Source organism: Bufo bufo, chromosome 1 (genome assembly GCF_905171765.1).
Source record: "Bufo bufo chromosome 1, aBufBuf1.1, whole genome shotgun sequence".
NCBI lineage: Eukaryota > Metazoa > Chordata > Amphibia > Anura > Bufonidae > Bufo > Bufo bufo.
In genome coordinates, this window is record NC_053389.1 from 256,138,314 (window position 1) to 256,162,120 (window position 23,807).

Genomic DNA, 23,807 nt, shown 5'->3' on the forward strand with positions numbered 1-23,807 from the left:
TCCAGGTGCGGGGGTGCTCGAATTTGCTACATTTTTCATGAAACGTTTGGGAGGACGTTGGAGTCTGTAGATCCATTGGGCGGCCTGACTACGATTGACATCCTGACCGCTATCAGAAATGCAACTGTGAGTTTTACTGAGGTGTTCCTAGATTTGGGGGGGGGTGTAAGTAACACAACTAGGTATATAAATATATAATGTATCCTCTCCTGACAAGTCTTCTATTACGTCTCCAGGGTCCCCGGCCAGCCTTATTTGTTCCAGAAGTCTCCTTTGAGCTGCTTGTAAAGCGGCAGGTGAAACGATTGGAGGAGCCGAGTTTGCGCTGTGTGGAGCTTGTCCACGAGGAGATGCAGAGGATTATCCAGCACTGCAGTAATTACAGCACACAGGTCGGCACCGTACACACCTTACTATTAATACACCGCCAAGGCTGGCGCTAATTACACAGCATGTGAATCTGCCCTTACTGCAGGCCTAACACGCCTGTAATCTGACCTCTGGTAGACAAGGGCATGGCTTTTGACACCATGGTGTTAAATTGATTGCAGGTAAAATCTGCACCAGTGTGAACAGGACAGGCTCTCAGTCTCTGAATATAAACCATGAATTTTACCGTTTGCTGACAGCAAGCGGAGGAATTGAAAATGGTGAGAAATTGAACTACAAAGGGCCTTGTTTAAAGGACTTCTGTCACCCCCCAAAACTCATTTTTCATTTTTGGGCATATTAAAATCCTTATTGGACGACTATTCCCTATATAGGGCTCTTACCTTGTTCTGTGGCTTTGTTTCATAAAAATAATCAAGCTTTTAAAATATGCAAATGACTTCACTAACAGCAAGTAGGGCGTCTACTTGCTGGTAGCCGCTGCATCCTCCTTTTAAAAAAACCCACCCCCTCCTCCAGTTGATTGACAGGGCCAGCGAGCGCTCTCCTCCTCCGGCTGGCCCCGTCAGCATTTCAAATCCTGCGCCTGCGCCTTGCGTGTCTTCATTCGGCGCAGGCGCTCTGAGAGAAGGACGCTCGCTTCCTCCGCACTCCCTCAGTGCGCCTTCGTCGATGACGTCTTCTCTTTTGGGTTTACAGGTGACGTCATCGGCGCAGGCGCACTGAGGGAGTGCTGAGGAAGCAAGCGTCCTTCTCTCAGAGCGCCTGCGCCGAATGAAGACACGTAAGGCGCAGGCGCGGGATTTGAAATGCTGACGGGGCCAGCCGGAGGAGGAAAGCGCTCGCTAGCCCTGTCAATCAACTGGAGGAGGGGGCGGTTTTTTAAAAAGAGGATGCGGCGGCTACCAGCAAGTACACGCCCTACTTGCTGGTAGTGAAGTCATTTGCATATTTTAAAAGCTCGTTTTTTTTTTTTTTTTTTTTTTTTTTGGATTTTTTTTTTTTTTAAATAAAACAAAGCCACAGAACAAGGTAAGAACCCTATATAGGGAATAGTCGTTCAATAAGGATTGTAATATGCCCAAAAATGAGCTTTGGGGGGTGACAGAAGCCCTTTAACAAAACGGTCTAAAAGATAATGTATTGGTTGCTATGTTATTTTTTTTGTTGTTTTTTCCCTTTACCCCTATGACAGCACCTGTGAGAGATCCCCCCCCCCCCCCCTTTCCGGACATCAAACAGGAACTTCCCAGATCTTTAAAAGGGTCCTCTGTACTCCACTGCTCAGTTTCTTCCTGTTTCCTGTCCGTAGGACAGGGGGATGGGGTCTATTAGAGGGCTGCAGGACTTCTAGGGTAATTACCTAATGCCTAGTGGAGGTTAGCTGGCAACGTAAGTCTCCACTAGGAGCTTCTGTAAAGCCCGTTCGTTTCCTCTTCATTATGCCATGGGGTGATCCCTGGTGTCCACCTCGTACCCTTCGGTTGGCGAAGAGGTGGGAGGAGTCATCTTCTCCTCGTGGTTAACTGCCGGCCTGTTATGGGCGCATGGGAAGTGACACATGCGTTCCACCTGAACAGGATGGGGGGGGGGGTGCACAGCCTTATTGAAGAGGGGACGCCAGCCAGCATGGAAGGAAGCAGCAGCAGACTTTGACCAGTCGGCCAGATCTTCCATACCCCTTGAATGCACACAAAATGCAGGAAGAAGGGGAGATGCAACAGCGCACTGAAAGATAGGAGCTACACTCCGAATCCAGCATGGTACTCCTGGCGGTTAGTGGGGTATGCCTGTTATCTCCTTTTTAGGAGATTATTTTTTCCTTTTGGTAACTGATTATGGGCTGTGTGTTAAGGAGACCCCAAGAAAATCTACGCACAAGACTAAAATCAGAGAATATGGAATTTGCAAAAGAAAAACTTGTCAACCCTGTCTGGATAAATTGGTAGCGGAAGAATCCCCATCCTTACTCCAGAATATTCAGGATTTAGTCAAAATGGAGGTTCGTTCCTCTGTGGAACAATTTAAAGTCACTTCCAGGCTCGCCCAAACATAAAGAGCAGCAAGAAATTAACCCCCGTGTTCTCTGCAGGATTTTTACAAGGCTGGAAATTCTACAGACTAAGGCTCCATTCACACATCCGCAAATGGGTCCGCATCCGTTATGCAATTTTGCGAAATGGGTGCGGACCCATTCATTCTCTATGGGGGCAGCACACAGTGTGCTGTCCGCATCCGCTTTTCTGTGCCGCGGCTCCGCAAAAAATGTCCTATTCTTGTCCCTAATTGCGGACCAGAATGGGCAGTTCTATGGGAGGTGCCGGTCGGGTGTATTGCGGATCTGCAATACACTATGGAAGTGTTAATGGACCCTAAAGGCTCATTCACACTAACGTTTTTTGCGTTCCTTATACGGGCCATTTTTTGAGTTCCGTATACGGAACCATTTATTTTAATGGTTCCGCAAAAAAAAAGTAATGTACTCCGTATGCATTCCGTTTCTGTATTTCCGTTCCATTCAAAGATAGAACATGTCCTATCATTGCCCGCAAATCACGTTCCGTGGCTCCATTAAAATCGGAACGGAAAAACGGAATGGAACCGTAAACACTACTGAAACAAAAAACTGAAAAACGGATCTGTTAAAAACGTCCTGCAAACAACTGAAAAAGCCAAGGGACAAGATTATCACCTCCTTCAGAGGTCCTTTTTAAAGTAATATATTTGGGGGGAAAATGTTACATTTTCTGCTTTTCTCACAGGAGCTCTTGAGGTTTCCTAAATTGCACGATGCCATTGTCGAAGTCGTCACATGTCTTCTGCGGAAGCGACTGCCAGTGACTAATGAGATGGTAAGAAGTCCTTTTCAGGATACATTGAGATCTGCTTTCTATAATTGAAGTTCTATATAATTGATGTATTTTGTGATTTGGATCCACACATGACAACTGTAATCTGAACCTCAGCGAAGTAATATATTAAAAGGTGACTGTAAGCTCTTCTGTTTTTAGTAAATCCTTGTAATCCTCATGAAATAACAATACTGGAACATCTGAGTCATGTTGTTCCTCTTTTATTCCTCCTGGACATCTTTGAATAATTTGACAACTGGGTGTCACCATGCCCCTACACAATCTGACTGGCACACATGGCATAATGCAGAGATGTGAGAAAAGATGCACCAGGATTGTTACTTCAAGGCGAAGTACAAGTACTTTTCCGAAGTTGGGCCGCTAACCAGTCCTCTTTAAAGGGGTTCTATACCTTTTTTTTATTACTGATGATCTATCCTTTGGATAAATCATCAGCATCTGATTGGAAGGTGTCCGACACCCAGGACTCCAGGTGACGGACCCCCGCTGATCAGATGCTCATAATCTATCCAGAGGATAGATAATCAGGATAGGTACAGAACCCCTTTAAGAGGGTTGTCATAATCCATTCAGCTGACATAGAAGGGAGTCCATTGCTCCAGACTTATTTCTGACTCTGAAGAGCTCATCATATAAGATAAGTAATCTACTCATTTGAATGGGTGCTGTGTAATACCTCCTTTTGCCTGCAGAGGCCGCTGCAGTTGTTCTCATTGATGACGCACTCTGTAACCTTTCACATTTGTAGCTGTGTGTGTAGTTCTGTCTGTATAGAACGGTCATCAGCCGTCTTCTAAATTCCTCTCTAGGTTCACAATTTAGTGGCGATTGAACTGGCTTACATCAACACCAAGCACCCTGACTTTGCAGATGCCTGCGGAGTGATGAACAACAACATAGAGGTGAGGATGGCGTCGCACCCGCCCTCCCCATGAAGTGGCCATGTAAACAGTAATGCCCTTTTATTTTTGTGTATGCAGGAACAGAGGCGGAATAGAATAGCCAGAGATTTGCCCCCTCCTGCAGCGCCCAGAGATAAGGTGATTTTATCAGGTGACCATTGTGTAAATGACGTCGGTGAAACGGAAGGAATTCTGGAGATCCCAGTAGCATGATATAAGAGGTGGTCTCTGGCCTGACGGTGATGGCCTATCACTAGTGATCAGTGGGGGGCCAACTGCTGCTACCCCTGCCCATTGCTAGCTTGAAGTGGCAAGAGGTCCTTTGTCTTCTGCTTGATCCATAAGCTTCCTCTACATGGCCATTTACTAAAAAACAATATATTATTTTCGGGTTCTACTACTGTTAGTACTTCACAGGTGTATCCAATGGAGGGCTGCATTGTTTGTAGGTGTCCTCTGTCATTCTTGGGTGGCTTGACGCCCAGTAGCCTTTCAAACCCTTCCTATTAATTTCCACAATTACAAATAGTGTTACAGTTTTATTTATTTGTATATATATTTTATTTCAATAGTATGCTTTTTTTTTTTTTATTTAATTTCGTTTTTTTCATGCATCAGCTAAAACGACTTAAAGATGCTTTGCTGCTCGTGATCCATTGCCGTGCATGGATTTTGCTATTGATAACAATTCAAAAGGTTTTGTCTGCATATAAAGGTCATCAACAAACGGAGGGGAGGGGGTGAAAGCTCTTCTAGCTGCAGTGCTATGTGAATTACCAGATTGAAATCTTACACACTCATTGACAAAAAAATAACGCACCCAGATAGAAGCAGAACGTGGCATGCAGATATGTAGATGATTACAAGCATGGTCTGATCAGACGCTTGGTCTTGCCACAAGAGACCTAGCTGTTAGGAATTTTTGGGAGCAGTGGTAACGTGACGGCACACAGTGTACAGGCCCTGACAGACCACTAGTAAAGAGGATAATTTGATCCACCGTTTCATTGTCTACCATCCAGACACAAGTGGCCCTTTCACTACACACCCCTGTCTGTGCCCGAACCATTTAGAGGAAGCCAGCCACCATTTGCCAGCCAGACAGCCACCGTCCCCTTTGTTTGGAGGTGTGCCTCAAACGAGAAATCTTGACTACTACAGGCTGAAACTGTATAATCTTTAGTGATCCAGCTTCCGTTTGTGATCCCACGATGGAGGCCTTGTGGAGAGCGCTTCAATCCTGCTGGTGTGATGAACTGGGAGGCCATCACATATGTCAGTCAGTTACCACCAGTAGTGATACGAGGGCCACTATCTGCTCAGGGATATGTACAGGACATCCTGAGACCACAGGTGTTGCCTCTCATGGCAGGGCTTCCAACTGGCAGTTTTCAGCAGCATAATGCTATGGGTCCATTCACACGTCCGTAGTGTATTGCGGATCCGCAATACACCCGGCCGGCGCCCCCCCATAGAACTGCCTATTCTTGTCTGCAATTGTGGACAAGAATAGGACATGTTCTATTTTATATATATATATATATATATTTTTTTTTTGCGGACCCGCAGCCCGGAAGTTTTGGGTCGCGCTCTGGAAATACGGATGCAGAGAGCATATAGTGTGTTCTCCGCATCTCTTCCGGCCCCATAGAGAATGAATAGGTATTGCGGAACGGATGCAGACCCATTTGCGGACGTGTGAATGAACCCTAACCCACACTCAGGCATTTATGGTACCAGCTGGGGCGCCAGCTTCAGCAGCTGACAAGAGTGCAGGATCTACAGTCCCAGCTACAACATCTGTGGCCAAACGGCTGCAGAAGACCATACGGAACCTGTATGCCTCCATGCCCAACCTTCTCTCATCTTGTATCCAGGCTAGGGATGGCACAACAGGTTACTAGTGCCTCCTTTCAACTGTACAGTTTTCTCCAATAAACTTCTCCTTTCGCGCTAATGTTGTAATCACTTACATATATCATCATTACACTCACACGTAGAAAGTTTCATTCAATTCTAACAACTCCTTGGTGTGTTGTTTTTTTGTCAGCGAGAGTACTTTCTTAACATAGTCTCGTACTGCAGTGATCTCCAAACTGGGCATCTGCCTTACGTCAATCCATACCTGGGGCATCCTGAGGGTTGTGGTTATGGAGCAGTTGGAGATCACTACAGTATAGTCTGTTCTCTTATCAGCCAGAGAGACTCTCACGCTTGAGGACCTGGTTTGGCCATGTATTACCTGGTCTGACATTCCAGCAGTTCTGTCCGTCTTCTCTTGGATCCAGCAGACGTCTCTGCATGCTTCTCCAAACAGGACATTCTGCTCGTGTTACTGTGCGAGAGTCTGTGCTTTTGGTTAATTCTGCATCTGGTTCTCTTTCTCCCTTCAGTCTACTAAAACTCAAGGGCCCCTGGCCCCTGCCTCTCTGGAGCCTTCCCCTGCTACTTCAGCTGATACTGATGGCAAGGTCTGTGCCAGCTAACGCCATGCTGCATGTTCTTTTACATTGGCATGAAAGGACACGTGTTGCATGTTCACCCAGCAGCATGATGATTGTGGCTGTGGCTCCATTTTGCATGCTGTGCATCATTCATGCATGACACAGGAGTCCTACTAAGGACTCTGCAGAGCAGGCAGCCACACGGCTTAGGCCATGTTCTCACAACTGTACAGTTGCATTTTAGGGTCCATATTAGGGCTGCAACAACCAGAACGCCTTCACTATTGGACGTAGAACCCTGTGGTGATCAGTTTGGTTCAGTAAAACCATAGGGAGTGGTTGACATTTGAATCCCTCACGTAAGGAATGAAGGTTTCTATAGAGTTCTCATGATTAGTTTTGAGCGAACTTGTGTTTTCAAGTTCGGCGTACAAGGTTCGGGTTATCTAAGGAGTCCATAGCGGAATTCTTAGATAACCCAAACCTTGTACGCCGAACTTGAAAACACAAGTTCTCTCATCCCTGGTCTAGAATTCCAGAATTTTGATTAGATTTTGATACCAAGAAAAGTATTGCAATACTCTACACCGCGCAAAAAAATATAAAAATACCCACACATTTACCCCATGCTGGGCAACATGGGTTTATTTATATATTTTTTTTTTGTTTTGTTTTGGTAAAGTATTAATTGCTCATTATGTGAAGAGGTGCTTGATGGGGTTAATTACTAATAATGTGAGGCAAGTCTAAATTGATAAAACCATTTGCCTCTCGTTGATGGCAACTACTTCCTCACATAATGGACAACATGAGGTTAATGTGTTTGGTACATGATGCCGTTGCTTACTGACCACGTGGTTTTATCAGTTTGCACCTCACAATAACCCTATGTTGCCATTATGTGAGGAGGCATATGATGGGATTATTTGCTATTTCCATGAGACACCTGGTTTTATCAGTTTGGACCTCCATGTGCCTCACATTGATACTAAATAACCCTATCATGTACCTCGTATTAACCCCATGTTGTCCATCATGTGAGGAGGTACATGAAGGGGTTACTATTAATGTGAGCACATAGTGTTACTAATTTTGAAGCTCCATGTGCCTCATATTAATAGTAAACAGCACCAACATGTACCTCTCACATTAACCCCATGTTGCCCATTATATTATATACATGATGGTACTAAAGTAATAAGACCCTGTGCCTCAAATTAATACAGGAATACAGCAGTGTCTCCATGAAGGACATACCTTGCACCTTCTCCACTTAAATACAGCAGCAAACTTGTTCTGCCGCAAGATCCTCCTGGTTGTTGTAGGATAAAGGACCAGCGATGATGTCATCACTGTGTGACCAAGTGAAGGCAATGGCAGGTCCTTTTATTCTGTGATCATCCACTAGGAGTGTGGACCATGGTGAATGTATCTCTCCCCTGTCCTCCTATTTTTTCCCCCTTCCCTGACATCACCCACCCCCCACCCCTATCGGGCCACTCAGTTTTTCATTTTTGGCAGTGGCCAGCGGCGTCAGTGTGGCTGCTGATGAGAACATGGTTTGCATGCGCCATGTTCTCTGATAGGGACTGATACGAAAAAATACCGAAATTATCAAAGTACTGAAAAAGTATGGAGACTCTGATACCTCGTGCAGCCCTAGGTTCTTATTGATTGACAGCAACCAGAGATCTTGAAAGCTGAGAAATTGAAACAGGAGGTAAATTGGAAAATTGTAGAACTTTCTTTGCTGAAACTAGAGTACCCCTTTAATTTGCCACATTCAGTGCTCTCCTGGTTCGGCGTGTGAGAGCTCCTCTCCCCGCTTTGTGGGTTGATGGAAGTAACAGCCTGTCCGAACACCACATCATTTCTTGCGTTACTGGCATCCTGAGGTTTGTGTGTACAATTTGTGGGGTTCCATTTAATCAGTTTTTCATATACCTTGATACTTGACTTTTGCCTGACTATATTGTGTCTGCTGTCATTACAGGCTGTACCAGCTGTGGGCACTGGTGACAATATCCCTGATGCTGGGACTGGTAATTGGAGGGGGATGTTAAAATACTCAAAAGGAGAGGAGCTGTCAGGTGAAGACCGGAACAGATCAGCCCCTGCCCTTCCTGCCAGCCCTCAGAGGGGTCATGCTGTAAATCTGCTGGATGTGGTACGTCCACTGAACTTGGTAAAATTCCAATAATCCAGCATGCTATGGATTGAAGCGAGATTTGTAGATTTTCCCATTTGGTTGCTTTTCTATGACCTTTGCCTAAAAACCCACCGTCGGTCTTCTCCGGCCGCTCATATGATTTTGACAGCAGTTCTTCAACTTTTAGGCCCCTTTCACACGGGCGAGTATTCCGCGCGGATGTGATGCGTGAGGTGAACGCATTGCACCCGCACTGAATACCGACCCATTCATTTCTATGGGGCTGTTCAGATGAACAGTGATTTTCACGCATCACTTATGCGTTGCGTGAAAATCGCAGCATGCTCTATATTCTGCGTTTTTCACGCAATGCAGGCCCCATAGAAGTGAATGGGGTTGCGTGAAAATCGCAAGCATCCGCAAACAAGTGCGGATGCGGTGCGATTTTCACGCACGGTTGCTAGGAGACAATCGGGATGGAGACCCGATCATTATTTTTTTCCCTTATAACATGGTTATAAGGGAAAATAATAGCATTCTGAATACAGAATGCATAGTAAAATAGTGTTGGAGGGGTTAAAAAAAAATCATTTAACTCACCTTAGTCCACTTGATCGCGTAGCCCGGCATCTCCTTCTGTCTCCTTTGTTGAATAGGACCTCAGGTGAGCATGAAGTACAGTTACAGGACCTTTGATGACTTCACTCCGGTCATCACATGGTACGTCACATGATCTTTTACCATGGTGATGAATCATGTGATGACCGGAGTGACGTCACCACAGGTCCTTTACCCAGGTCCTGAAGAAAGGAGACAGAAGGAGATGCCGGCTCCGCGGTCAAGTGGATTAAGGTGAGTTAAATTATTTGATTATTTTTTTTAACCCCTCCAGTGCTATTTGACTATGCATTCTGTATTCAGAATGCTATTATTTTCCCTTATAACCATGTTATAAGGGAAAATAATACAATCTACAGAACACCGATCCCAAGCCCGAACTTCTGTGAAGAAGTTCGGGTTTGGGTACCAAACATGCGCGATTTTTCTCACGCGCGTGCAAAACGCATTACAATGTTTTGCACTCGCGCGGAAAAATCGCGGGTGTTCCCGCAATGCACCCGCACATTTTCCCGCAACGCCCGTGTGAAAGAGGCCTTAGACCCTAGACTATTCCAGATAAGGTTTGGGCATATATCAAGTCCTGCAAAATTTCCATTAAACTGGAGAACTTCTGCTTCCATATGGCGGTACTAGATGAGACTGTCCCCACAGCACGTGACACTGCCACTATTCTCCTCTACCTCTGTCTTGTCTTCTCTGATTTTATTCTCTCTCATTCCAGCCTGTGCCCGTTGCCAGAAAACTTTCCGCCCGAGAGCAGCGCGACTGTGAAGTGATCGAGCGATTAATTAAATCTTACTTCCTAATAGTACGGAAGAATATTCAGGACAGGTGAGTAGCTGGGGGCAGCGAGGCGCCCATCACTTCACACCGGGCTTTAATGACAGTTGTTCTGTGTCCTCACAGTGTGCCAAAGGCTGTAATGCACTTTCTAGTGAACCACGTGAAGGACGCCTTACAGAGCGAGCTCGTGGGTCAGCTTTATAAATCCAACCTGCTGGATGATCTGCTCACCGAGTCTGAGGACATGGCCCAGCGCAGGAATGAGGCGGCCGATATGTTAAAGGTATACAATACGCGGCAGTTATAATATACTGTGATGCAGTGTCTGTCGCCCACGCTGAATTTGCTTAGGCTACTTTCACTCTTGGTTATTAATTCCGGTTTGGAGATCCGTCAGAGGATCTCAATACCAGAATGAAATGGATTTGTTTTGATTTGGCACATCAGGATGCATCCATTCCTTTAGGATGCGGTTGTGTGAAATCAAAACGGGAAAAAAATGAATCTATCACTAAATAGGTCATAGACTCCTAAAAAAAAAAAAAAACAGACCCGTCACCATTGACTTACATAGTTTTTCGTGACTGAGCCATTTTTTAAAAGTTTTTATGACCATACACAAAACCGCAGTTTGTAGCGGTTTTGTGTTCGGGTCACAAAACAGGATGCTGCTGGAAAGGAAGACATCCTGATAATCTCTTTCCATTCAGATTGCATGAGGACTAAACGAAAATTGTTTTTTTTCTCGTTAATGTCATTGGGGGACACACAGCACCATGGGTATATGCCCAGCTACCACTAGGAGGCGACACTAGATATCAAAAAGGTTGGCTCCGCCCGGGGGGGGGGGGGGCTATACTCTCTCCACAGCCACTAGGCTTATCAAATTTAGTCTAGTGTCCGTAGGAGGCAGACATGACCTACGTTTTTTTTGCAGGTCTTGCTGCTTTAAATTTTATTTTTATTTTTTTCCCTTTCTTCTGCAGGTCTCGGCCTGCTTCAGGATGGGGCTCCATCGTGGATTACCACTTTAGTTGTACCCCCTGCGGGCATGTACTTGAAGTACCTACGCTGGTCACCCAGTCCCCTATTACTGCATCTGCAGTGGCATGCCGGCAATCCCACCTAAGTGTTGAGTTTGCCGAAGGGGTGACCCTGTCTGAGTCCTCTATCCCTGCCCCAAGAGGTCTCTCGGGTTAAACCCCCCTTTCTGGCCAAGGGATGGGATTAATTTTATTTGTGGGGCCTGGTTAGGTCCCTCCTTTCCCCCTTTTCTTCCCTCCCTTGGGTATCCTTCACCTCCCTGGCCACCCATGCCTTTCCCTCTACTTTAGTCTCCGGCCTGCTCTCGGGCCCCTGGTGCTCCTTTTGCCCTGTTTTTACCCTCCCTGAGCGTCATTCCTCCTCAGGAGCTCCCCTCACCCTTTTTTTTTTTTTATTTATTCCAGAGGGCCCGAGGTCTCCCGTGGTTCTGGTCCGCCAATGGCGTACCTTTTCCGGCCACATCGCAGCCGTTTTTCGCGCCATTACACATGTCTGGTTCTAGTATGCATCATACAGTCATTCTACTCCTTTATCAAGTGCAGTACATATGCCATTTCCAGATGCTGTAGCCATGTCTCCACTCTCATTATCGTGTTCACCATGCAATCAGATTACTCCCATTCAGGCGGAGTATTTATAGTATCTGCAAGTGCTGTGCCCTATTGGTACAATCTGTGGCCCATACGGCTCCTGCATTACTGGGTGTATTTTCCTGGCTCTAATGTGTGCTAGGCAATCATGGGGCCCCTCTTCATGCTGAGTGAAGGTACCATCCCCAGACGCTGTATTAATCACCCTTTTCTGGTTCTAGTATGTATCTGGCACCTCATTACCGGCATGCTCGGCGGTGTACTTGTACTATCTCAAGGCGCTGTATCAGACAGGCCATCCTGGTTATAGTATGTACCTGGCAACCATATGTTCTCCCCCCTTTTTGCAGAGTTGCAATTCTTAGATCCAGTATATGGCTGGCCTCTTCAGATGTGACACCCTGTGCAGTACCTCCAAATCTTCCCATTGCCCCTGTACTGGGCATGATTTTTTCTTTATTGCTCGTCGCGCACTAGACAACCACACTCCCCTCGTGTGCGCAGGTTGTTGGCTGTCATGCTAGATTTTCAACCCTATACAGTTATTGCTGTATTCATGAAGGAGTACTCGCGTTGTGTTTACTGCTTTGTTTTCACACAGTTACATGGTCCAGCCTTGACAGAGTTCCTGGATCTCCACTGAATGCTCTATCCTGCAGGGATACGAAGCATTGTGAGCACCAGCCGCTACTGCAGTTTTCGGGTCATCGCTGGATATCCTCGCTGATATGGCTGTGACAGGACTAGTGAGCGCCACACACCTACTTGGTGGGTGGGATTTTCCGCTGCTCACTGTGGTATTGGATATGGTCCCGTAGTTCTTCCATGGTCCGGGCATTCTTCTACTCCCTTAGTTTCGCGGATTAGTGGTGCTACATGACAGTAGTGCCGTCCACTTGGGCCTTGCTGTTTTCTGCACCTGTCAGTTTCTTCCCCTTTCCTTGGGGGTTTCATTGTGCTCTGCTGGTAGCTGGTTTCTACATGTCAGTGTAGTCTTCCCTGGCTTTCCCTGGTGAATTCTGCATCCTCTTCTGATATATGGATATCTGGCCTTTCTTTTACAAAATCCAGGGTGCTGTACTTTCCCATTCCGGAGCAGTGTTATACAGTATGCTAGCCACTACACTTGGGATGGTTGTTTAACCATGGCTGATGTTTTTTTCCCTATGGTGGATACATTTCATTTTTCCCTTGATAATCTGGCTATTATTGTCCTCATGTGGTCCTGTTCTGTGGACCCTACTTGAGCCTCTGTCTGGGTAATCTTGCTTGGAGTCCCTGCCACAATGATTCTTTGACGATCTAGCTGTCCGGTTCCCTCTGGGAATCTACTCGTGGCATCGCTGACCGCACATGCTCTGTATGACAGCTGCTTCTTTGGGCCTGGTTTGGTTCTTTTCCCTCCTGGCTTCCCATAGGCTCTTCCTGTCTCCCCAGGTCAAGTACCTGGCATCTGAGAGTTTAATGCTACGGTTTGCAATTTGGATCGTATTGGTCACTTTCAGGATGGAAGTTTCCCTCATTTTCAGAACAGTTCCTCCTTAGGCTGTTTGGAGTCCTCTCCCTTCTACTCCAGTATTTCTCAGGTGTGTCTCCACTTGTATTACCAGGGCCTGCTACTGTTTCCCTTTTCCCTAAGACTTCATGTGGCCAGGGATATCTCTGGTCTTACATTTCATAGCGATATTTTGTTAGTTTTTCAGAGGCTCGATCCTAGCCTCTTTTTTTATGGGAAGCAGGTCTTTACATTCCCTTCTCCTGGCCATTAACTAGGATCCCCTCCTCCCCCAGGCGTTGGCTGCTTTCTCTAGCAGGATGGGGTTTCCACCTTCTCATAGGGTGTTTCTCTTTGCCCACATGCCTTGCTGTAGAAGGCCTTATAGAAGCCCCTTCATTTTGCCGAGGGGCGGTCCACAGGGTCTTTTAGCTTGTTTTCAGGAGGTTTTTCTTCTTGGTTAAGGACTGCTCTGTCCTTTTTTTTCCAGGCATTTTTCCTCCTGCCAGGTACCCTCATAGTCTAATTTTCTTGTTTGGTCTGTCCTCTAATGGATTCTCCTCCTGGAGCATCCTTCCATATGCAGAGCGCTAGGTCGTTACCAACAGACGTTGCTGTGCTACTCTCCTGTTTCTTCAGGAGGAGCCCTGGTTCTTCCAGATCCTTCATCGGGCTCTTTAGTGCGCACTTGTTCAACTCTTCGTTCTTGCTCAGGACATCTGCCTTGCTCCTTATCCCACCTCAGGAGGAACTGGGTGTTTCCCCTTGTTCCTTCTTGGGCTCTTTTCCCAGGCACTTGTCCTTGGAATCTTGACTGTCTCCTATATTGTTTCCTTTGGAACCATTGTATGCTATGGCCTCTCCTGGTCTGGTTGGGGCACAGGGTTCTCCAGCACCTGTGCGTCCAACTTTTTGCATGAGATTTCCTTTCTACCTTCGGGGACTGCTGTGGGATGTCCCATGTTGCTGTGTCCCCCAATGACATTAACGAGAAAGTTGGATTTTTGTACTTACCGTAAAATCTGTTTCTCGTTCAATTCATTGGGGGACACAGATCCCACCCCTTGTTTTCACTTATTTTCCTGTCACCGGGCTGCTGTTCTCGTGTCCTTTCCCGGTCCAGGACATGTTGATTCTTCGCTTTGGTTTCTCTCTCCTACTGCTGTTGGTACAAACGGATTAGCCTAGTGGCTGTTGAGAGGGTATAGCCCACCTGGGCGGAGCCAACCTTTTTGATATCTATCTAGTGTCACCTCCTAGTGGTAGCTGGGCATATACCCATGGTGCTGTGTCCCCCAATGAATTAAACGAGAAATGGATTTTACGGTAAGTACAAAAATCCAACTTTTCCGGTATTGAGATCCTCTGTTGGATCTCAATACCGGAAAACAACAACGTAAGTGTGAAAGTAAAGGTATTTAACTTTCTTATATACTTTATGTCCACTTCTGTGACCCGGAAATTAGCCAGGCCTTGCCTTTTAAGATAAACGCCCTTTTCTAGGCGAAGGATCTCTGTCATTCTGTTCAAAATTTCAGCCCTAGTTGGGGGCTGGGGTCTAAGCCAGTGTTTAGCTATTCATTTCCTGGCCTGAGAGAGCAAGAGCTGCACTCCGGTGCGTGAGTGTCGGTTTTGAATGTCCAATATTCCCAGTACACATGTCCTTGGACCGGGCGAAACCGCAACCTGATAGCCGTCTTTGATATCTGCTATCACACCTGACCAGAAGTTTCCAAGCCCTGCACACCCCCAAAACATGTGCAGCAAGGATGCGGGACTCTCTCCACATCTAGGGCATGAAGCATCATGCCCAACACCAATCTTGAACAGAAATGCCAGAGTCCTATATACCCGGTGGACAAGAAACAGCTGGGACATATGCTGGCCCTCACATAATGATAATTGAGGCGTCAAGGCTAAAACTCTTCCATTGGTCTTCTGATATTGGGCTAACCTCTCCTTCCCACCTTCGCTTGACCACTATAGTTCCTATATATGGATGATGTTAAGCCACTGGAGGAGTCACTTGTGAGAATCTGCTGAAACAGTAGGACTGTTGTGCATGTAAGCGATATAGATTTTGCCTGAGCCTGGAATGCGTGCCGTATCTGTAAGAATTGATAAAAGGGCGTATGAGGCAGGGCAAAGTCGGCCCTGAGCTGTTCAAATGATTTGAACGCCCCATCTCTCTGCAGCTGATGCAGAAATTTCACACCTTTCCGTTCCCAGGGCGAAAACCCTTCTAAGCGAAATATCTCTGTAATATATCCAACCGAATCCTGGCTCGTTTCCTACGCCAGATCAAGCTTCTAAACATACCATCTATCCTGAAAAAAATTTGTTGGGGAATTGTGCAAGACATACACAAGCTTTGGCATGATAATCATTTTAACCCCTTAAGGACTTAGTTTGCCAAGTCCTTAAGGACCCATGACGTACCTTTAAAACTACATTGCGGCGGGGGTTAATCGGAACAGGATGTCCGCTGAAATCATTCAGCGGGCATCCTGTCACAACGCCAAGGGGGGAGGGGGTCGTCATGTGACCCCCCGCATTGGCGATCGCAGCAAACCGCAGGTCAATTCAGACCTGCGGTTTGGAACAGGATTACTCATACAGCCAATGCATTCCAATACAGAAGTATTGGAATGCATTGTAAAGGCAATTAGACCCCCTAATGTTCAAGTCCCAAAGTGGGACAAAAAATAAAGTGAAAAAATAGTTTTCCCCCCAAAAAATTAAGTTTCAAGTAAAAATAAACAAAAACGTAATTTTCCCCAAATAAAGTAAAAAAATGGTAAAAAATAGGGGGGGGGGGAAAGTATACATATTGGGTATCGCAGTGTCTGTATCGACCGTCTCTATAAACATATCACATGACCTAACCCCTCAGATGAACACCGTAAAAAATATAAAATAAAAACTGTGCTAAATAAACCATTTTTTTGTCACCTTACATCACAAAAAGTACAACAGCAAGCGATCAAAAAGGCGGTTGCCCACCAAAATAGTACCAATCTAACAGTCACCTCATCCCGCAAAAAATGAGCCCCTGCCTGAGACAATCGCCCAAAAAATAAAAAAACTATGGCTCAGAATATGGAGACACTAAAACATCATTTTATTTGTTTTAAAAAAGCTGTTATTGTCTAAAACTTACATAAAAAAAAAAAAAAGTATACATATTAGGTATCGCTGCGTCTGTATCGACCGGCTCTATAAAAATATCACATGACCTAACCCCTGAGATGAACACTGTAAAAAATAAAAACTCGCACCCCAAAATAGTGCCAATAAAACAGTCACCTCATCCCGCAAAAATCATACCCTACCCAAGGTAATCACCCAAAAACTGAAAAAATTATGTCTCTCCGACTATGGAAACACTAAAACATGATTTATTTTTTTTGCTTCAAAAATGAAATCATTGTGTAAAACTTACATAAATAAATAAAAAAATTGTATACATATTAGGTATCGAAGCATCCGTGACAACCTGGTCTATAAAAATACCACATGATCTAACCTGTCAGATGAATGTTGTAAATAACAAAAAATAAAAACTGTGCCAAAACAGCTATTTCTTGTTACCTTGCCTCACAAAAAGTGTAATATAGAGCAACCAAAAATCATATGTACCCTAAACTAGTACCAACAATACTGCCACCCTATCCCGTAGTTTCTAAAATGGGGTCACTTTTTTGGAGTTTCTACTCTAGGGGTGCATCGGGGGGCTTCAAATGGGACATGGTGTAAAAAAAACTAGTCCAGCAAAACCTGCCTTCCAAAAACCGTATGGCATTCCTTTCCTTCTGCGCCCTGCCGTGTGCCCGTACAGCGGTTTACGACCACATATGGCCTCGCAAAGTGACTTCAGACCTGAACTGGTCCCTAAAAATAGGGTTTTTGAAAATGTCTTAAAAATTTCAAGATTTGCTTCTAAACTTCTAAGCCTTGTAACATCCCCCAAAAATATAATATCATTCCCAAAATGATCCAAACATGAAGTAGACATATGGGGAATGTAAAGTAATAACTATTTTTGGAGGTATTACTATGTATTATAGAAGTAGAGAAATTGAAACTTGGAAATTTGCAATTTTTTACAAATTTTGGGTAAATTTGGTATTTTTTTTTTTTATAAATAAAAATGAATTTTTTTTACTTCATTTTACCAGTATCATGAAGTACAATATGTGACGAAAAAACAGTGTCAGAATGGCCTGGATAAGTCAAAGCTTTTTAAAGTTATCAGCACTTAAAGTGACACTGGTCAGATTTGCAATAAATGGCCAAGTCCTTGGCCAAGGTGAAATAGGGCTGAGTCCTTAAGGGGTTTAGGTACCCTGCCATATTTCACCTTAAGGACCAGGCAATTTTTTGCAAATCTAAGGCTACTTTCACACTAGCGTCGGTGCTCCGCTTGTGAGCTTCGTTTGAAGGGCCTCACAAGCGGCCCCGAACGCATCCGTCCAGCTACCAATGCATTCTAAGTGGATGCGGGTCCGCCCAGAATGCATCAGTCTGGCAGCGTTCAGCCTCCTCTCCGCTCAGCAGGCGGACCGTTCGGGTGTCCGCCTGGCCGTGCGGAGGCAAACGGATCCGTCCAGACTTACAATGTAAGTCAATGGGGACGGATCCGTTTGAATTTGACACAATATGGCTCAATTTTCAAACTGATCCGTCCCCCATTGACTTTCAATGTAAAGTCTGGACGGATCCGTCTGAACAACTTTCAGACTTAGAATTTTTTTTAAACTATAATTCAGACGGATCCGTTCAGAACGGATCCAAACGTCTGCATTATAGGAGAGGATCCGTCTGTGCAGACACCAGACGGATCCTCTCTGAACGCTAGTCTGAAAGTAGCCTAACATGTCCCTTTATGTGGTGTTAACTTTAAAACGCTTTTTCTTATCCAGGCCATTCTGAAAGTTTTCTCATCGCGTATTGTAGTTCATGACCGTGGTAAAATTGAGTCAAAAAATATATTTTTATTTATAAAACAAATACAAAATTTACCAAAAATTTTGAAACCTTTCCAAATTTCAATTTCTCTACTTTTTATAATAGTAATACCTACAAAAATAGTTATTACTTTACATTCCCCATATGTCTACTTCATGTTTGGATATTTTGTGAATGCCATTTTATTTTTTGGGGACGTTTAGAAGGCTTGGACGTTTAGAAGCAAATCATGAAACTTTTCAGAAAATTTCCAAAACCCACTTTTTAAGGACCAGTTCAGGTCTGAAGTCACTTTGTGAGGCTTATATAATAGAAACCACCCAAAAATGACCCATTTTAGAAACTACACCCCTCAAGGTATTCAAAATAGATTTTACTAACTTTGTTAACTATTTAGTTGTTCCACAAGAATTAATGGAAAATGGAGATGAAATTTCTGAATTTCACTTTTTTGGCAGATTTTCCATTTTAATATTTTTTTTTTTCCACTGACAAAGCAAGGGTTAACAGCCAAACAAAGCTCAATAATTATTGCCCTGATTCTGTAGTTTACAGAAACACCCCACATGTGGTTGTAAACTGCTGTACGGGCACACAGCATTGTGCAGAAGGAAAGGAACGCCATATGGTTTTTGGAAAGCAGATTTCGCTGGGATATTTTTAAGCTGCCATGTCACATTTCAAGACCCCCTGATGCACCCCTAGAGCAGAAACTCCCCAAAAAAGTGACCTTATTTTAGAAACTACACCCCTCAAGGTATACAAAACTGATTTTACAAACTTTTGTTAATCCTTTAGTGTTCCACAAGAATTAATGGAAAATGGAGATGAAATTTCAGAATTTCACTTTTTTGGCAGATTTTCTATGTTAATCCATTTTTTCCAGTTACAAAGCAAGGGTTAACAGCCAAACAAAACTCAATATTTATGGCCATGATTCTGTAGTTTACAGAAACACCCCATATGTGGTCGTAAACTGCTGTACGGGCACACAGCATTGCTCAGAAGGAAAGGAATACTATACGGTTTTTGGAAGGCAGATTTTGCTGGACTGGTTTTTTGACACCATGTCCCATTTGAAGCACCCCTAGAGTAGAAACTCCAAAAAAAAGTGACCTTATTTTGGAAACTACGGGATAAGGTGGCAGTTTTGTTCGTACTATTTCTGGGTACATATGATTTTTGGTTGCTCTATATTACACTTTTTGTGAAGCAAATTAAATAAAATTGCTGTTTTGGCAGTTTTTATTTATAACGTTCATCTGACAGGTTAGATCATGTGGTATTTTTTATAGAGCAGGATGTTACGGACACGACAATACCAAATCTGTTTCAGTTTTACATAAAGCATTTTTAAAAAACATATCTCCACATTTTTCAAAGCCATAGTTTTAAATTTTTGGGTTGATTGTCTTAGGTGAGATGAATGTTTGGCACTATTTTGGGGTGCATATGACTTTGATTGCTTGCTATTAAAATTTGTGATGTAAGGTGACAAAAAATTGCTTTTTTTGACACCGTTTTTATTTTTTTACGGTGTTCACCTGAGGGGTTAAGTCATGTGATATTTTTATAGAGCAGGTTCTTACGGACTCGGCGATATCTAATATGTCTACTTTTTTTATTTGTGATATCATTTTTGAAACAAAATCATGTTTTAGAGTCTCCATAGTCTGAGAGCCATAGTGTGTGTGTTTTTTTTTTTTTTTTTTTTTTTTTTGGGCGATTGTCTTAGGTAGGGGCAAATTTTTGCCGGGATGAGGTGACCGTTAGATTGATACTATTTTGGGGGGGAATTTGCCTTTTTGATCGCTTGGTGTTGCACTTTTAGTGATGTAAGGGGACTTTTTTTGATTGTGTTCACCTGAGGGTTCATGTTCATGTGATATTTTTAGTATCAGGCCAGTGATACTAGTCGTGACGTCACTTGGCCTGCGGTAAACAGTGAGAATGCTGCGGCGCTGCTGCCTTCTTAAACAGCTGATCGGCGGGGGTCCCCTTTAATATTCTAAGGCATATATCTTCCTACTAAATAGCAATCATTAGTACATTTTCTATAATGTACAAACTCCTATCAGAATAGAAAATTGTAATAGAACAATGGCAAAGGAGAGGACACAGAGGTAGTATATTGTACTCATCGGACACGATCCTTGACCCTCATAGGATCCATTACGGTTCCTGGAACTTGTAGAAGGTGCGTTCATCCAATGTTCGCTGAACCTCGGCAGAAAAATCTGGAAAGATAGAAACTTTATTTCCGTTGAGCAAAAGCTCAGGATAATTTCTGGCTTTTTTAAGAATGTTGTCTCTATCCCTAAAGTGTAGCACTTTCATTTAGACTGGACGAGGGGAGCCCCGCTAGTGGAGAACGGAAAGGCACCCTGTGTGCTCTTCCAATGGCAAACAAGCGTGATAGAGAGTCCTTGCCAAATTTAAGGGTTAGCCAATCTGCCACTGGGTCAGTCCCTTCTGCTTTTTTGGGAACCCCAATCAATCTGAGTTTTTCTCCTTGACCTATTTTCCAAGTCTTCAGTTTTAGACATCAGTAGTGTCACATTATGTACAATTCTGCAGAGATCTCTTTTCACAGGGGGCAATTGATACTCAATGGTGCTCACTCTATCTTCGACCTCTTTGATCCTCTCAGTGACCTGCCTAAGATCTTGCCTGATGAGGGAGACCTTTTCTTGCAAGCTGCCCATGTGTGTAGTGAGAATAGCCAGTGAACTGCTGCAGTGCTGTACAGCTGCAAAGATATCTTTTAATTGTGGGATCTACTCCATCAGTAGGAAAGTGGTCAATCTTCATAGGATTATCCTCTGTAGCACAGGGAAGAGACTGATGATCTATGGCCTTTTCCCTCCCTGATTGCTGAGCTGCCATCTTGGGGACCTGAGGTGCACAGTCAGCGCTCTGAGGGTTTTTTGGATGTTTCCCCCACACAGTTGGTAGGGGCGCCTGATACATTTGGAGGAGGCACTGAGGATGAGCGGGCGAATTTGCCCAGACTGGCCGCAACCTCCGCGGCTCTCACCTCCGACGCGGAACGGAAACGGAATGCACTCGGAGCAACTTTTTTTTTTTTTTTGCGGACCCATTTAAATGAATGGTTTCGCATACAGTCCACAATAAAAAATAACGGACACGGAAAGAAAATACGTTTGTATGCATGAGCCCTGAAGCAGTGGATTGCTAAGAGCGTCATTGCATTCAGCTGAACTAGCCCTACAAGGCATTGTGCCTGACTTAACCGTTTCCTGATGAGATTACCTTTTTAAGGGGTAACTAACTTTTTATTTGACTTTGAAACTTTAAATTTTATACTATTGTAAATGGTCCACAATTGTTATAATATACGTCATTCCTTTATTTTTATTTGTTTTAATGACAAAATAGGCACCCAAAGTTCAGGGTGTCAATAGCGCTTTGGAATCTGTACACCGCTGACATGTATGCAGTGTACTGATTCCACAGTTCTGCAGGTGTAGGGGCCGCAGTGAGCGCTGTCCTTGCAGGAGCACAGTAGTGAAGAATAGACTACTTCTAGTCTGAAAAAGAAAAAAAAACTTCCGGTTCTTCCCTTCATGGAGAATCCTTTCCATAAGCCAGAATGGCTTTAGTAGACTTTGAATATTCAGTCTCCAATGCTACGCTCCTGTGGTGGCAGCATGAAGGGGTGACGTATAGCCAGCTGTAGGTGTCCACCGGGCCAACTTCAACATGAAGAATTTGTCTGCTGGCCAATTATTTTAGGTCTATGGCTGTACACTTGTCCAGCCAACATCTATCGCTCACCGAAAGTGTTCTCAAAAAGAAAATGTATGGAACCACTAGCAGCAAATTGTCTTCCCAGGAACAAAAGAATTGGGCATTGAGATCACACTGCCTATCAGGGTAGAGCATGGAGGACTCCAAACACATTTCATGGTCAGCTGGTCCCTCTGAAATTGGCGGTTTCAATGTTTTACTATGATAAAGAGACTTTTGTACAAAATTATATATATATATATATATATATATATATATATATGTGAAAAATGGCGGCACTGACTACTGCGCGGGAAAAATAGGGTGCACGCTCCAGGGGAATCGACTCCTTACCCCAATCAATGGATCCAGAAAAAGGACGGCACACCGGTCTTGAAAAAGTAAAAGTGGTTTTAATCAACCTTGCGGTACAACGTTTCGGCTCCAATACTGAGCCTTTCTCAAGCACGTGCTTGAGAAAGGCTCAGTATTGGAGCCGAAACGTTGTACCGCAAGGTTGATTAAAACCACTTTTACTTTTTCAAGACCGGTGTGCCGTCCTTTTTCTGGATATATATATATATAATATATATATATATATATAATATATCCATGTTAACATGCAATTGCTTTCTAATATGTGTAACATGTACCACCTATCATCCCTCAGGCTTTGCAGAGAGCCAGTCAGATAATTGCTGAAATCCGGGAGACACATCTCTGGTGACCAGGAGTTCAAAACGTCCCAAACCAGATGGAAGAAAAGTCACACAACTTGTAGAGGAGCTCGTCAGTCCGCATATACTTGATCGAATTCCTGCTATCCGTATACAGTACATATGGGGGGTACGGATGTCCAGAAGGGAACCTGATGTATTTAGGAAAAAGCTATACTATTCACACAATTAATATTGCGTCACAAGTATCACCCCCACCATACAGATTTCTGTTGTGATTCGAGCTGACCAACTGTTGTGACAATGGAGCAAAGCATGCTGGGAAGCCCCTTATCGTTCCATTTCACACACATGACTGTTCCATCGGTTTAGTTTTAGGGGATGTATGTTTTCTACAGAACCCGTACAGTTCTCTGGAATTGTGTAAACATTTGCATTTTATTGTTTGGTACTGCACTGAAGTATTTACACATTGTCCATCATACAATAAAGTTCACCAGAACATATAGAGAAATCTCCACTCATCAATATGAAGTTGATCGTGAGTATGTAGACGAAAATGCATTTATGGGTCCCCCATCTTGTCATGTGACTAGTTTTTAATTGGCTAAACTCTACTGGCTCCCTCTACAAAATGGCTGTATTCAGGCTAAGGTGTCACCTGTGCACCCATCATTAGGTCATAACAAAGGCACTTACATTTCAAAGACGTTCGTCTAGTGGGAGCTAAGAGCATTTACTGTCCAGATCCTATAACTAGAATTTAAAAGCTTGTGCACTGTGCCTGTCATCCATCTGAAAAGGACATATGGGAGGAGCACTGTAAAAAGAGCAGCTGGCTGACACATATCCTTTTCAGATGGATGCCAGGCAAAGTATACTGCCCCTCCCTACTTTGGTTCTGGGATGTATAATGGTGGATCTTAGCAGTTTAAACTAAGATGTCCAGTAAGGGGTTTAAGCGCCTGTAATCTTTAAAGGGAACCAATCACCGGGATTTTGTGTATAGAGCTGAGGACATGGGTTGCTAGATGGCCGCTAGCACATCCGCAATACCCAGTCCCCATAGCTCTGTGTGCTTTTATTGTGTAAAAAAACCGATTTGATACATATGCAAATTA

At 44.1% G+C, this 23,807-nt stretch overlaps 1 protein-coding gene across 4 annotated transcripts in view; it reads left to right on the forward strand.

Moving 5' to 3' along the window:
* Positions 1 to 23,190, forward strand: part of DNM1L (dynamin 1 like) — a 63,508-nt gene extending 40,318 nt beyond the window's left edge. For 2 of the 4 annotated variants that reach the window (XM_040439050.1, XM_040439061.1), the window contains 9 exons: positions 6 to 126; positions 237 to 392; positions 3,153 to 3,242; positions 4,073 to 4,165; positions 4,244 to 4,303; positions 8,603 to 8,776; positions 10,101 to 10,210; positions 10,286 to 10,445; positions 22,680 to 23,190. In XM_040439050.1, the coding sequence (XP_040294984.1) occupies positions 6 to 126; positions 237 to 392; positions 3,153 to 3,242; positions 4,073 to 4,165; positions 4,244 to 4,303; positions 8,603 to 8,776; positions 10,101 to 10,210; positions 10,286 to 10,445; positions 22,680 to 22,736 (1,021 nt within the window). In that variant the 3' untranslated portion in view covers positions 22,737 to 23,190. Of the gene's footprint in view, positions 1 to 5; positions 127 to 236; positions 393 to 3,152; positions 3,243 to 4,072; positions 4,166 to 4,243; positions 4,304 to 6,558; positions 6,637 to 8,602; positions 8,777 to 10,100; positions 10,211 to 10,285; positions 10,446 to 22,679 lie in introns of all 4 variants that reach the window. The other 2 variants (XM_040439076.1, XM_040439068.1) reach the window with 2 other exon arrangements.
* The last annotated feature ends 617 nt before the right edge of the window (positions 23,191 to 23,807 follow it).